This window comes from Heteronotia binoei, chromosome 6 (genome assembly GCF_032191835.1).
Source record: "Heteronotia binoei isolate CCM8104 ecotype False Entrance Well chromosome 6, APGP_CSIRO_Hbin_v1, whole genome shotgun sequence".
NCBI lineage: Eukaryota > Metazoa > Chordata > Lepidosauria > Squamata > Gekkonidae > Heteronotia > Heteronotia binoei.
In genome coordinates, this window is record NC_083228.1 from 4,260,320 (window position 1) to 4,276,164 (window position 15,845).

Genomic DNA, 15,845 nt, shown 5'->3' on the forward strand with positions numbered 1-15,845 from the left:
ATGTAGAAAGCACGGGAGTACCAGAAAAACATCTGCTTCATTGATGACACTAAAGCCTTTGATTCTGTGGATCACAAGAAACTGTGGCAAGTCCTTAAAGAGATGGGAGTACCAGACCACTTCACAAGTCTCCTGAGAAACCTGTATAAGGGTCAAGAAGTGACATTTTAGATCCGGATATGGAACAACCAGGGCTTTTTTTGAGCAGGAATGCACAGGAACACTGTTCTGGCTGGCATGGCATCAGAAGGTGTGGCTGAATTTGCAAATGAGTTCTTGCTAAGCTTTTTCTACCAAAAAAGCCCTGGGAACAACTGATTGGTTTAGAATAGGAAAAGGAGTTTGACAAGGATGCATATTGTCACCCTGCTTATTCAATTTATATGCAGAGTACATCATGCGGAATGCCTGCCTGAATGAAACAGAAGCCGGAATTAAGATTGCCGGGCGGGGGGGGGGGGGGGGACGACATCAGCAACCTCAGATATGCAGATGACACCGCTTTAATGGCAGAAAGTGAAGAAGATCTAAAGAGCCTTTTGTTGAGGGTGAAAGTAGGCTTGAAACTCAGCATCAAAAAAACGAAGCTCATGGCATCACACCTTGGCAAATAGAAGGGGAAGACATGCAAGTAGTGACAGACTTCACATTCCCGGGATCCAAGATCATAGTTAGAACTGGATATGGAGCAATCAGGGCTTTTTCTGAGCAGGAACTCACAGGAATGCAGTTCTGGCAGGCATGGCGTCAGGGGGTGTGGCCGAATACAGCCATGAAATTAAAAGACGCCTGCTCCTTGGGAGGAAAGTTATGGCAAACCTAGGCAGCATAATAAAAAGTAGAGACATCACACTGCTGACAAAAGTCCATATAGTTAAAGCAATGGTATTCCCAGTAGTCAAACCTTGAATTCAGCAGGAACTCACAGGAGCACATGAACAAAGCAGGAGTCAAGTTGCACCTTTAAGACCAACCAAGTTTTATTCAGGACGTAAGCATTCGTGTGCTCTCTAAGCACACTTCATCAGACGAGGGGATCAGGTATTGTGGGCTGAAATACATGCAGTTTGTTGATTAAGAGGGCAAACTGGCTGTGGTCACATGGTAAAACAGTGTGGCTTGGCCATTTGGTCTGGAAAGCCATAAAAGGTAATAAAGTTTCCTGCCAGTTGGTGTTTCTGCAAATCTAGGTAAATCACAAAAGGACATGTATTGCCTAGTTGTAGTCCACCTAATTTACTTATCAGCATCAATCTGTACATTATAAACATCATTCTAGTCTGCCATTAGAAAACAAGAATACATAAAATGAAAATGGGTTAAGTATGTGTAATGAGATAAATAGCCAATATCCCTTATTTGAGTATGTCAATATAAAACATTATTCTGATACACTATTATAAAAGAGAAATACATTGGAATACTGTGGATGTATAGCTCTATTCACTGGGAGTGGGTTCAGCACCTGTAATGAGATAAAAAAACCCAATATCCCTGTTCAGTCCTGGGGAGGTGTTTGTTCCAAGTTTCATAATAACTTGTAATTCAGTCATTTCTCTCTCAACCAGCAGGCATGAACACTCCACAGCACACAAAATACCAAATGGCTACAAAATCAATGGGGTTCGTATTCATGGATACAGTTGCAGTATGGAGTTAGTACATCATAAAAATGCAATGGCAATAACATGATAATAATGGCACATTAACAAGCAAAGGAAATAATGCCAGTAAAAACAAAAATCATAACTGTAGGGGACTTGTTTCTGACATTGAGGAATCATTTATAACAAGAACACATTTAGATTTAGGGGGAAAACATGGGCTGTTTTCGCACTGACCTTAATCAGCAGCGACGCCCCTCTTCACCGCGCAGGATCGGCGCGGATTTCCGCACTAATTGCCGCGGAGCACCCGGAAGAGCCGGAAAGTCCAGCGGCTTTTGCAGCGCAAACGGAAACCGCCAAAAACCAGTTTCCATTTGCACCGCAAAAGCCGCGGGACTTTCCGGCTCTTCCGGGTACTCCGCGGCAATTAGTGCGAAATCTGCGCCAATCCTGCGCAGTGAAGAGGGGCGTCGCTGCTGATTAAGGTCACTGCGAAAACGCCCATGGTGTCACCTTGATCAGCATTGCCAAACTTTTTTTTTTAATTTCAGTTGACATACTAACACAAAAAGACCTACCCCCCATCTGGAACACATAGTTTCTACGGGTTGGGATGAAGCCCAATTCCAAATTCAGAACATGATATTCAATAACTGTGAGCATCCAGGAAGATAGTTGACTTGAGACCACCATTCTTGTAGGTTTCCCCCCTCTGCTGTCGGCCTTTCACCCACTCCAGGTAGTGGTTTCCTCTCAAAGCCCTGCACCACTTTAAAAGGGGTAGTCCCAATAGAACTGTGTTCTTATAGCAATATTCTGCATAGGACAGAAAGTCCACCCAGTCATCTTTTTGGTGATTTTGTAGCATCCAAGAAATGTGGCATCTGTTTCTGGGTGTCGGGCAGAACTGAGCTCCTGCTCCGGGACTGTTAACTATAGGATCTTTTTCCAGAACTTTGCAATGAACAGGGTCCCTTGGTCTGAAATAAGGGAAAGAATGTAATTGAGCCACCTGTTGCATGAATAGCTGAGTGGGTGTGAATATGGTGTCAGCAATCTCATCTCTCTGGCTTTTGTGTTGTGGGAGGCAGGATAAATTGTCAGCTAGGAAGTTGGATTTCCTTGGGAGCGGTTTCAGCATAAATTGAAACTTTGAAAAGAATTCTCCCCACCTATGTTGCTTAGGGGGGGTGCAAGGCTTCTAAGTTTTTGTGATCTGTCCACACTTTAGAAGGCACCCAGGATTCCTCCAACCAATGGCTTCCTCTTTGTCCCAGACAAACCAATATCTTTGGTTTTTTCTTTGGGGGGGGGGAGGTTTGAAATGCACACACTGGGGTGCAACTTCCCTTCGGGACCCACTTGCAAAATGTTGCCCATAGCAACATCGCTGGCATCAACTTGAACAATTAACTTTTTATTTTCATCAGGGTAACATAGAATGGGCTCTGAGGTGGGTCCAGCAGCTCTCTTGTCCTCTAGAGGTCAGGATGCGTGGCCGTCTGTCCTTCCTGATGTTGAAGTGTGTGGCAGCCTTGTGCATCTCAGGCAAACGGGAAATGGCTGCTTCCAGAGCCGCTGCTGGGCTGAGACTGAGAGGCAGGTTCTGCCTCTACCTGCAGCCCTGTCAGGTCCTCCCATGCCTCTCTTGCTTCCCAAGGGCACACGGGGAAGAAAGCAAATGCGGCTTGACACTTGAGGGAAATGCTGAAATGGGGAAGCAAAGCTTGCCCCCCTTTAATGCTGGGCTCACCAATGCCTGGGGCAAAGGGAAGGCCTCCAACCTCCACCCCCTCTTCCCTGCCCCCCCATGTACGCACAGCAGCACCGTCATCTGTGGCTGTTGTTGACCTGAGCGGGCCAAGAGCACTGCAGTTTGTCCTATTAATGGGCACATAGCCAAATATGATGTACGAACTGGAACCCACTTGTGCTGGCAGCTCTCTCCGGCTTCTGCCTACCTCCACAGCAGCTGCTATGGCAACAAGAGGCAAGCAGGAGGAGACAGACCTAGCAACGAGGAGGGTCTGACAGCAGGGCTGTTGGGAGGGGGCTGCGGAGCTGAGCAGAATGCAAGTGATTGAGAGGAGCAGGAGAAAGAAGCTGAGGGGTGGTGTGTGGAGAGGGGACCCTGGGGGGCTGCCAGGCATATGTGGCAGAATTGGCCTCTTCCTTTTGCTCATCATGCAGCCTTTCATTCAGTGGAAACAGGAAGCAGCAGGGAGCCACCCAGATAGATGCAGCTTTGGGTTGAGCAAGATGTGAGGGGAACAGCCAGGTCTTCCCTTTTCTTGTCTGAGGTGAACTTATGAAGAAGCTGCCATAGAGTCTATCAGACTCAATCTACTTGGGCAGCAACTGTCCAGGGGCTCTTTTAAATGTTTTAAACGTGGGCTCTTTAGCCTGGAGAAACGTCAACTGCGGGGTGGCACGATAGAGATTTTGCATGGGATGGAGAAAGCAGAGAAAGAAGTACTTTTCTCCCTTTCTCACAATACAAGAACTCGTGGGCATTCGATGAAATTGCTGAGCAGTCAGGTTAGAACGGATAAAAGGAAGTCCTTCTTCACCCAAAGGGTGATTAACATGTGGAATTCACTGCCACAGGAGGCGCTGCCGGCTACAAGCATAGCCAACTTCATGAGGGGATTGGATAAAAATATGGAGCAGCGGTCCATCAGTGGCTATTAGCCCCAGTGTGTGTGTATATATTTGGCCACTGTGTGACATCAAGTGTTGGACTGGATGGGCCATTGGCCTGATCCACCTTGGCTTCTCTTATGTTCTTATGTTCAGGGTCTCAGGCGAAAGAGTCTTTCACACCAACAACTGCCTGGTCTTTCAAACTGGAGATGCAGATGGGGATTGACCCTCTGACCTCCTGCATCCAACTCAAAGGCTCTTCCACTGAGCCAGAGCCCCTTTCCAACACAGAGGGAGATCTCCTTTGTGTTAATAGGAGATGAAGGAAGACAGAGCATCTCTGCCTTCTCTTGCTATGCCTTCTGTTTGAGTGAGTTTTTCTCTCCAGCCTGGTGCATTACCCATATTGGAAAGAAGTTGGGAGGAAGAATATAAAGGGTACTCTCCTACTTAGAGCTGATTTAATTAAGAGCCCCCAAGTTTCTAGCATTATGGAAAGGTGCATCTTCCACCCCCAAAATGCCCCACCTCAGTTGTCATTTTTATAACCTGGAAAGCTGGAATTTCTCCTCACAGGAAAGGTGACCCAGTCTTTCAGATTGTAGAGCATGTCAGGGCAAGAGGTGTCTTTAGGTCACCTCACCTGCCTGCTCCGTGTCATGCAAAGCAAGTCCACAAAGGTGAATAAAGGCATGTGGTTGCATATGTCTTACATTATTTGGGCATCAATTTCTTCCTGTAGTGATAAAAATGAATGACATCAGCTCTGCAAGGTATCAGACCCTGCTCCAGTGCCAAAGTCTCCCAGCTCCAGTGCTGCAGTGTCTGAAACAAGGGAATAAACAGGCAAGTTTAGCAGACGTGAGGTGCCAGAAGATTGGAGGAGGGCGAATGTTTTCCCCATCTCCAAGGAGGAGAAAAGGAGGATCTGAGTAACTACTGAACCATCAACTTGACATCTATACCTGGAAAAATATGAGAACAAATCATCAACCAGTCAGTCCCGGAACATTTAGAAAAGATGGCTGTGATTACTAAGAGCCACCGTAAGTTTCTCAAGAACAAGTCATGTCAGACTAAACTGACCTCCTTTTTGGGAAAGTTACTCCCTTGCTGGATCAGAGGAATGCTGTGGACATAGTTTATCCTGATTTCAGTAAGGCTTCTGATAAGGTTCCACATACTGTTCTTGTTGACAAATTGGTAAAATGTGGTTTGGATCCTATTACTGTTAGATCAGGGGTGTCAAACTCATTTGTTATGAGGGCTAGATCTGAAATAATGAGACCTTGTCGGGTCGGGCCATGTCAGGCTGGGCCATGTGTGTTCCTTTTTAAGATTAGTTAGGAGAGATATAAACTTTATAAAGGACACAAACAAACACAATTAAAGGGTTTTTTTTTTAAAAAAAAAAATTAAAACACATTTAAAACATTAGTACTAATTGGTCTTTGTATTTCTTGCATGAGGTCCAGGGAACTGAGCAAAGGAAGCTCTGGCTCTTTCTTTCCTTCAAAATAAACAGCAACTCGACACTAGGCAGTTATGAATTATAGTCCCACACAGTAGTACATACGTGTGTTACATAGAATGTTACATAGGGGCGTGTGTTACATAGAATGAAGGAGTGGTTCTTAAAAAATAAACTTTACTTGAAATGAGAAAAAATGAAATTGGGTGGAAATCGCAATTAAAAAATTATTGGAATTTTCACAAATACTAAGTAGAAATAATCAGGAGTGATTTCCATGAACATTGAGGTCCAGAATAATTCACTGAAGCTCATTCCACTGCTGAAGATTTTATGAAATTGAAACGGAGTTAATAAATCCTGAGGTCTTCATCTCTTCATCTGGAACGGACCTTGAGTTGAGACTATTGCATGGGACTATAATTCATAATTGCCTAGTGTCGGGTTGCTGTTTATTTTGATAATTACCGTCACTCCAGCTATTTTTTGGTCTTTCCTTCCTTCCTCAGGAGGATCAGGAGGGAGGGAGCCTCAGCCAACAGAAGGAAGAGAGGCTTGGCTTAGTAGCTCTGCTATGTGATTGAGAAAGCCTGGCATAGCAGCTCTATCTCCTCCCCAAGAGAGGAGCCTTAGCCAATGGAATAAATAGAGGTTTTGCTCTGTAGCTCCTGTTCAATTGAGCAAGCCTTGCAAAGCAAGCTGTTATGCAGAAGGAAGCAAGAGGGAGGCAAAAGGAAGCAGATGACAGCCAGTTGCTAGGAGCCTGATAGGAGCCCTCCAAGGGCCTGGTCAGCCCCCAGGCCACATATTTGACACCCCTATGTTAGATGGATCTATAACTGACTGACAGATCACACTGAAAGAGGGCTTGTGAATGGTTCCTCATTTTCTTGGAGAGGAGTGACAAGTGGAGTGCCTCAAGGATCTGACCTAGAGCCTATTTGGATGAAGCAATAGAGGGAATGCTTATTTAATTTGCAGATGATACTAAATTGGGAGGGGTTGCAAATACAGTAGAAGACAGAGACAGGATACAGAATGATCTTAACAGGCTGGAAAACTGAGCTAAGACAGACAAAATGAGTTTTAACAGGAAAAAATGTGAAGTTTTGCATAATTATAGGATGGGGGAGACCTGTCTTGGCGTGTGAAAAGGATCTGGGTCTTAGTGGCCCATATGCTGAACATGAGTCAGCAGTGTGATGTGGTGACTAAAAAGGCCAATGCAATTTTGGGCTGTATCAACAGACGTATAGTGTCCAGATCATGCAAAGCGATAGTATTACTTTACTCTTCTCTGGTTAGACCTCACCTAGAGTTTTGTATTCCATTTTGGGCACCACAATTTAAGAAGAATATAGACAAGCTGGAACAGGTCCAGAGGAGGGCGACGAAGATGGTGCGGGGTGAGAACCAAGGAGGATTGTGAGGCACTCCGAAAGGATCTGTTGAGGCTGGGCGAGTGGGTGTCAATGTGGCAAATGAGGTTCAACATGGCCAACTGCAAAGTAATGCACATTGGGGCCAAAAATCCTAACTATAAATATATGTTGATGGGGTCTGAATTGGCGGAGACTGACCAAGAGAGAGATCTTGGAGTCATGGTAGACAACTCACAGTCAAGACAGAGTGCAACTGCAATAAAAAAGGCCAACACTATGCTGGGGATTATTAGGAAGGGAACTGAAAACAAATCAGCCAGCATCATAATGCCCCTGTGTATAAATCAATGGTGTGGCATCATTTGGAGTACTGTGTACAAGTCACCACACCACAAAAAAAATACTATAGCAGTGGGAAAAAGTGCAGAAAAGGGCAACTAGAATGATTCAAGGGTTGGAACACTTTCCCTATGAGGAAAGGTTAAAGCGCTTGGAGCTCTTTAGCTTGGAGAAACATCGACTGAGGGGTGTCATGACAGAGGTTTACAAGATGGAGAACGTAGACAACGTAGAGAAAGAAGTACTTTTCTCCCTTTCTCACAATACAAGAACTTGTGGGCACTCAATGAAATTGATGAGCAGTTGGGTTAGAATGGATAAAAGGAAGTACTTCACCCAAAGGGTGATTAATATGTGAAATTCATTGCCACAGGAGGTGGTGGCAGATACGAGCATAGATGGCTTCAAGAGACTGGATCAACATCTAGAGCAGAGGTCCATCAGTGACTATTAGCCACAGTGTATAGATGGAATTCTCTGTCTGGGACAGTGATGCTCGGGGGGGGCAACAGTGGGAGGGCTTCTAGTGTCCTGGCCCCACTGATGGACCTTCTGATGTCACCTGGTTTTTTTGGCCACTGCGTGATACACAGTGTTGGACTGGATGGGCCACTGGCCTGATCCAACATGGCTTCTTTTATGTCCTTATGTTTCCTCACCTCATTTGGTGGGTACTGTAGTCCCAAAATGCGTGTTGTAAATCCCTTAAGTGAGAGTCCTACTCAAGAGCATTGGAGCAGATACGATTGTAACATAAAGGCTTGGCTGGAGACAGCGGACCGAGTGATATGTGTTGAGTGGTAGCTATGAGTATGTTATGAGTATCGGTCTGTGGGTTTCTGGTATAAGGTGGTATTTATCTGTCCATCTGTCCAGAAAGTGCACCTGTTGTGTAGAGTGGCCCAAGCTCTGTCTGGGGCAGTGATGCTTGAGGGGGGGGGGAAACAGTGGGAGGACTTCTAGTGTCCTGGCCCCACTGATGGTTGGTGGTGGGGTGGAAGTTGTTGAAGTCCTGGTGAAATCATTTGGACCCCTGGGGAAGGAAGGAAGCCCTTGAGAGATTTCAACATTCTGAGTCTCTGTGACTTTCAGTTGTCACTTGCTTGTAAAAATGTTTCAAACATGACAACATACACGTATGTTTTATGCAGGTTTCTCTACAGCAGTTTGGTGTAGTGGTTAAGCGCACAGACTCTTATGTGGGAGAATCTGGTTTGATTCCCCACTCCTTCACTTGCAGTTGCTGGAATGGCCTTGGGTTAGCCATAGCTCTCACAGGAGTTGTCCTTGAAAGGGAAGCTTCTGTCAGAGCTCTCTCAGCCCCACCCACCTCACAGGGTGTCTGTTGTGGGGAAAGAAGATATAGGAGATTGTGAGCCACTCTGAGATTCAGAGTATATGGCGGGATATAAATCCAATATCATCTTCACCAGGCCTCGGATTCCGCAGGAGCTCACATGAGTGCAGCTCCTGAAACTTTCTGAGGGTTCCACCTCCTCCCCCTCACCTACCTTGTCCATTGAATAGGAGGTACAGCTGCATAACAATCTCTGGATTAGGAGAGCAGGCAGCCAGCCAGCCACCAGGGGCTTTCCCACACCCCCAGCAGCCCTCATTAATCCCTGGAGAAGCCCACACCACCCTTTCTCCACTTCTTATGTGATTTTGGGTGGCAGGTGGCTTGCTGGCCTTTTGACTGGGGGGGGGGGGGGCAGCCCAAGAGAGCCCCAGGGGAGCGAGGCCTGCTTGGACTGGCTGGATCTCTGGCCAGCCCAAGCAGGCCTTGCTTGCCTGGGGATCTCTTTTCTCACATTGGGTTGCTTTTGGCTGAGGGGGCTGCATATGCTAATGAGTTATGCTAATGAGCTCCATCACCTATTTTTCTACAAAACGACCCCTGATCATCATCATCCCTGACCAGAGGGAGGAGAAATGGCCTCCACTCCTGAGCAATGGAGTGGGAGATGCTCTCTGGTCAGGGAACCTGCATGTTGTTGTTTTAAGAATAAAAACAATGAGGAAACAGGGGAAAGGATTTTTTTTGGGGGGGGGGGACCCTCTCTGTGTCTGCTCCTCTTTTGCCTACAGAACAAATTGCTGTGGTAGCTGATTTAGGCTGGGGGAGCAGGGCAGAGGCAAACACTTTGAGCCTCCCCACCCCTTAGGATCTCTCCCTATGCCCAAAGCTCCTTGTTCACAAGAGGGAAATCCACTCTCAGATCACCCACCATCTTGGCCCTTGGAGCTCATACAGTTTCCAAAAGCAGGACTTTGTTTATTCTATGATATCCTGGCAGGGTCCAGACAGAGAATGTATTAGGTCCTGGACGACTGGGTCACTGTTCTGATCTGCACGGTTGATTTAAATTTCCCTGGGGAGAACGTTGTCTGCACAGAGACCCTCCACATTCTACCATAGGGTTGCCAAGTCCAATTCAAGAAATATCTGGGGACTTTGGGGGTGGAGTCAGGAGACTTTGGGGGTGGGGCCAGGAGACATCGGGGCAGACCCAGGAACAAGGGTGTGACAAGCATAATTGAACTCCAAGGGAGTTCTGGCCATCACATTTAAAGGGACAGCACACCTTTTTAAATGTCTTCCTTCCATAGGTAATAAGGATAGGGGCACCTTCTTTTGGGGCTCATAGAATTGGACCCCCTGGTCAAATCGTTTTGAAACTTGGGGGGTACTTTGAGGAGAGACACTAGATACTATATGGAAAATTTGGTGCCTCTACCTCAAAAAACAGCTCTCCCAGAGCCCCTGAAACCTCCAGATCAATTCCCCATTATACCCTAAGAGAATCGATCTCCACATAGGGAATAATGAAGTTGTCAGCAGACGTTCCCCCCCTCCCCATTTCTGGTGACTCTGAAGCGAGGGATTGGCCTCTCTACTCATGAGTTGCTGCCAACTTCTTCAAGGTAACACAGACACACCATCCCAAGAGGAAGCCTTTCCAATGGGAGACTGAAGCCTCCGGAGGTGGAAAGGCACATGGTCCTCTGGAGGCCGGGCTTCCCCCTGCCGGCCAGCTGACTGGGGGCGGGAAGAAGCCTGGGAAAGCAGAAGAACCCCCACTGGGACCTGGGAATTGGCAAGCCTATTCTACCACATTGTCTGGGTTTATGCCTTATTTGCTCAGGTGTGCATATCCTGCTTTCCCTCCCACCAGAGGGAGCTTTTCACTGTTCCTCCGGATCAAGGCCATTTCACCCGGTCAGACGACTGCAGAGAGGCCAGTCCCCATTTCCCAGGCTGCCCAAAAGTTCCCTGGAGGGGGGTCCGAGGCCAGTGGTTCTCTCAGCCTGGCCTACCTCATTGTGAGGATGGAATGAGCCAAGGAAGGGCAGGATAGAGCATCAATAAATCACTACATTGGGAGGGGGCTTTCAGGTGAGATGCCAGAGCCTCGGGCTTGGGATTCCTTTGGCTGTCGTGCTGCCCCCAGGCATGGGCTGAGATGCTCACTCCTCTGGCGATTCTTCACCACTGAAACAGATTCTCCCCTCAGGCCATGACCAAATCTCAATAATTGCTGCCCCCCCCCACCTTCTGGAATTCCTTTGCTGGATTCAGAGCAGGAGGGACAAATAGGCCTTGTCCTGGACCAGCTATGGAGGTCTAGAGGAACAAGACCCACAGAATGAATGGAGTGGGACTGGCCTGTTTCCCTTCCTGCTCCCCCCTTTTTGTTCCCTGGGGGGGGGGGGTGAGTGACTCTTAGGAAGAGGGAGAAAGTGGGGAGGGTGTCTGCAGTGGGAAGGGGAAATTGACAGAAATGGCCTGTGGGCCTGCTTGGGGGGAAAGGTACCTGTGGGGGTCAGACCCACCTGGTGCTCAGAGAGGCAAGAAATAATTGTGAAGTCTCTTGGGTTAACGGCAGTGACGTGCCTCTCTCCTCTGTGTCCCCCTCTTCCAGTGACCACCCTCTCAGTCAGCTGGTCTCTGACTCGGACTCTGAGATGGACAGCACGGAGCAGCTGGCTCTTGGGAGCACTGACACCCTCTCCAATGGGCACAAGGCAGACCTGGAGGCTGCAAAACGCCTGGCAAAGCGCCTCTACAACCTGGATGGCTTCAGGAAGGCAGATGTGGCCCGCCACCTGGGGAAGAAGTACGTGTGGGTATTAGGAGAAAAGCCTTCTTCCCGCCCCGCCCCACCTGCCTGCCCATCCCAAGCTCCATTAACTCCCCCTTGCTGTGGTCTCCTTCATTCACCCCCCTGCAGAGATAAGATCTGCCAGTGTTGTCTCCAGGCTCAGCAGGAAACCTTTGGCTAGGTTGCCACTCCTGGGAGACTGCTTTTCCTCTAGCCCAAGGGGAGCATTCGCACCACCTCAGTGCAATCCTTGTGCATGGTGCCTCTAGAGAATACAGCTCTCCTTCCCAAAGGAGGCATGCAAATGGCCCTTCCCGCAACGGTTTCCAGCACTTGTCTCACTTGGCATGGTTTGTCTACAGAGTCTTCTTGTGCCTCATCTCCTCTCCTCCTCTCAGTGTTTACCCTCTTCTAAAGTGGCACAGGTGTTCTGTCTTTTTTAAAAAGGTGTTTTCTCTCATCCCTTCCAGTAATGATTTCAGTAAGATGGTCGCTGGGGAGTACCTGAAGTTCTTTGAGTTCACTGGCATGACTCTGGACCAGGCTCTTAGGTGAGTCCTCGGGGTGGGGAGGGGAGAGAACTGCACTGACTCTGGAACTGCTCCAGGCCCAAAGAGTTTCATGAAGAGACTCTCACAGGCACCTTCTGGACAGTTCCTGTGATATTTCCCTTTTCCCTGATCCCCTGTTGTCTTTGGGTAGTGGGAAAGAAAGAATTCCTTTTGTCTTCAGGCGGCACTAGATGTGACACTCTCCTCTTGGCCAGCAAGAAGACACCACCACTGGGCAGAAGTGCCATGATTGGGCTCGCAGTGTGGCAGGCTGAGGTGCTCTTGTCCTCCCCCCCCCCCCGCCACATGCCAACATGGCTGCACACAAAAACACACCCTGCAGTTGTTTCCAAACCTGAAAAGGTGTGGGGGGAGGGGAAACAAGAGTGTCATGCTGTGGACCTGCCCAGGATCAGGCCCTTGCAGCGTTTACAAATGGTTTTAAAATGGCTGCGTTGTGCAGTCAAGAGGAGGCCGTAATGTCTAGCTTGGCTCTGTCCTGCAGCATTTCATCCTATGCAGAATACGCCAGTCTAGATCCACTGAACACAATGGCCTTAGGCTAGAAGTTGCTCTGCATAGGACAACACGGCAAGCTTTCATCATCCCCAAGACAAAGCCTTTTGTTTTTCTTTCTTTCTGAAAACTGCTCTTCTAGTCAGGCACACGCTTTTCGTGGTTTAATGGGGGAGAATCCAGTGGGTATTCTGTGCATGCAGAACTCTCTGACAAGCCGGGATGTGGCCATGTGAGCCTGGAACAGGCATTGTCTGTTCACTCCGATTTCTATGGGGGAACCAGATGGTCTGGCCAGTCAGCTGCCTTCCCATGTTTTCTGTTTCGTTTTTCCATCTTACTCAGACTTGTGTCTGGGCTTTTTTTTGTTTGTTCATTTTAAGGCAGAGTTGCAGATTCTGCTTTCCACCTGTGGATCAATAAATCCCAGGGCTCCTGTCCCTTTCACACTCTCCATGCTCTCCTGCTTCTTTGGATGGTAGTTATTTATTTATTATGTAAACTTCGAGGCCGCCCTTCCTTGCAAGCAGGGCTCAGGGTGACTGACACCAGGTTAAAAACACTCTACATAGCAAAAAGCAATCTAAATCAATTTGCATTAAATTAACATTAAAAATACAATATAATACTAATTTAAAACAATGCAGATGGTGAATAGTTTGGATAACCCTGCCACTCCTTCAAGCAGGGCTGGGAAACCTGAGAGTGGCCGACTGACTCTCTGTTGGAATACAAGACAGAGATGCTCACCGAGTGTCAGACTATGGAATATAACTGTGATGAAATGCTTAGCCTGACTGACTCCATCTTTTAAACCATGCTACTAACCCTGGGAACAGCCTTGCATATCAAAGTAGAGGCCCAAAATGTTACTAACAGTTAGTGTTAGTTAGTTTGGTGTAGTGGTTAAGTGTGAGGACTCTTATCTGGGAGAACCGGGTTTGATTCCCCACTCCTCCACGTGCACCTGCTAGCATGGCCTTGGGTCAGCCATAGCTCTGGCAGAGGTTGTCCTTGAAAGGGCAGCTGCTGTGAGAGCCCTCTCCAGCCCCACCCACCTCACAGGGTGTCTGTTGTGGGGGAGGAAGGTAAAGGAGATTGTGAGCCGCTCTGAGACTCTTTGGAGTGGAGGGGGGGATATAAATCCAATATCTTCATCTTCATCTTCATCTTCTTCTTCAACATTCCTTTCCCTGAAACTAACAAAAGCTACCTTCCTTTGAAGATAAGCGCCTCCAGGGACGGCAGTTCAGCCATCCCTGTGAAGTGGCAATAACAATGGGATAAGAAGGAAGGACTGTGTGAAATCTTGCACCTAGAACTAGCAATGTTTAGAAATGTGGGGTTTTGCATAGCAACCTTTGATGTAGAATTCCTTAAGACATGCTCTAGTATGCAACACTGTATCCGTTCCGATCTTTCTCTGTTCAGATGCTATGGACTCTCGAATAAAGCCTAAACTTTGTATCAACTCAAGGTCTGGTTGATTTGAAGTTCCACTAGAGTTTGTAGAATCTTTCGGGATCAAGTGCCGTGTTCTACTGGAGAAAGTTTTCCTTCTGGAGAAAGTTCCACTGTCTGACACAGAGATCATGGCATCCGGCCCCATCACACCTTGGCAAATAGAAGGGGAAGACATGGAAGAAGGTGCTGGAATGGAAGGAGACAGATACAGTTATGCTTGGTCCCCTTTCAACCTTCGTCCCATCCCAAGGCATGGGGGTGTGAGAACTAGGGGACTGATGCTGTGCAATGCAGGTCCATTAATAACATGCTGCATGATAATAACTTTGTTGTTGTTCAGTTGCACAGTCAAGTCCGACTCTTTGCGACCCCATGGACAAAGTCATGCCAGGCCCTCGTCTTTGTTACATCAATAATGCTGTCCAGCCATCTCATCTTTTGCCATCCCCTTCTTCTTTTGCCTTCTGTCTTTCCCAGCATCAGGATCTTCTCCAGTGAGTGCTCCCTTCTCATTTGGTGGCCAAAGTATTTGAGCTTCAGCTTCAGCATCTGACCTTCCAGGGAACAGTCAGGGTTGATTTCCCTTAGGACTGACTGATTTGACCTTCTTGCAGTCCAAGGGACTCTCAAGATTCTTCTCCAGCACCACATCTCAAAAGCATCTATTCTTCTGTGCTTGGCCTTCCTTATGGTCCAGCTCTCACAGCCAAACATTACTACTGGGAATACAATCGCTTTGACTATACGGACTTTTGTTGGCAGGGTGATGTCTCTACTTTTTATTATACTGCCCAGGTTCGCGATAGCTGTCCTCCCAAGGAGCAAACGTCTTTTAATTTCATGGCTACAGTCACTATCTGCAGTGATCTTGGATCCCAGAAATGTGAAGTCTGTCACTACTTCCATGTCTTCCCCTTCTATTTGCCAAGGTGTGATGGGGCTGGATGCCATGATCTTAGTTTTTTTGATGCTGAGTTTCAAGATTACTTTTGTGCTCTCCTCTTTCACCCTCAACGAGGTTCTTTAGGTCCTCCTCACTTTCTGCCTTTAGAGTGGTATCATCTGCATATCTGAGGTTGTTGATGTTTTTTCCGGCAATCTTAATGATAATAATATCACAGCACAAAAAGTGGGCCTGGAGTGTGTGACCACGCATGATTATATCGTGGCACAAAAAGTGGGCCTGGATGTGAGAGGGTGAAACTGTTGTCTCAAAAGAGCTTCTTGGTCCTCCATCAATCATGATCTGTGGGGCTGGGGGGTGGCAATACTTGTTTGTGAGAATCTCCCCTTTAGGACGCTCCCCACCCCAAAGATCACCAGAACTGACTGTGTTGGCCTCATTTGGGATTCTGAGGTGAGGCTGGCTGGCTGGTGTTCCATCTGCTAGTGCCCCAGAAGTCAGCCTCCTGAGCCTGCTTGAGGGTGTGGCCAGATAGGCCTCAGAGTTCCCGTGACTTATAATCCTTGGAGACTTCAGCATCCATGCTGATGTCGCTTCTTCACAGCAGGCTGCAGACCTGCCTGGTGTCCTCCATGGCAGCACTGGGACTGCCCCCAGAGTGAATCAAGGCCCACACACCAAGCAGGTCACATGCTGGACTTGATCTTTGGCACGGGGTTTGATATGGCTCTGATGGCCAAGAGGTTGGTGCAATGCTCAGAGCACTGCACCCTGCAGGTCCGGCTGAGTGTCCTTACCCCAACCCTGCCCCCCCTACCTAGGCAGTGAGCATATTTGTGCTCACCCGTGGAAACTAATGGGCCCA

At 47.7% G+C, this 15,845-nt stretch overlaps 1 protein-coding gene across 1 annotated transcript in view; it reads left to right on the plus strand.

The window, feature by feature from the left end:
* PSD (pleckstrin and Sec7 domain containing) overlaps nucleotides 1-15,845 on the plus strand; it is a 111,884-nt gene that overhangs the window by 44,326 nt on the left and 51,713 nt on the right. The window contains exons 3-4 of the mRNA XM_060240999.1: nucleotides 11,366-11,560; nucleotides 12,016-12,096. Of these exons, the coding sequence (XP_060096982.1) occupies nucleotides 11,366-11,560; nucleotides 12,016-12,096 (276 nt within the window). The remainder of the gene's footprint in view (nucleotides 1-11,365; nucleotides 11,561-12,015; nucleotides 12,097-15,845) is intronic.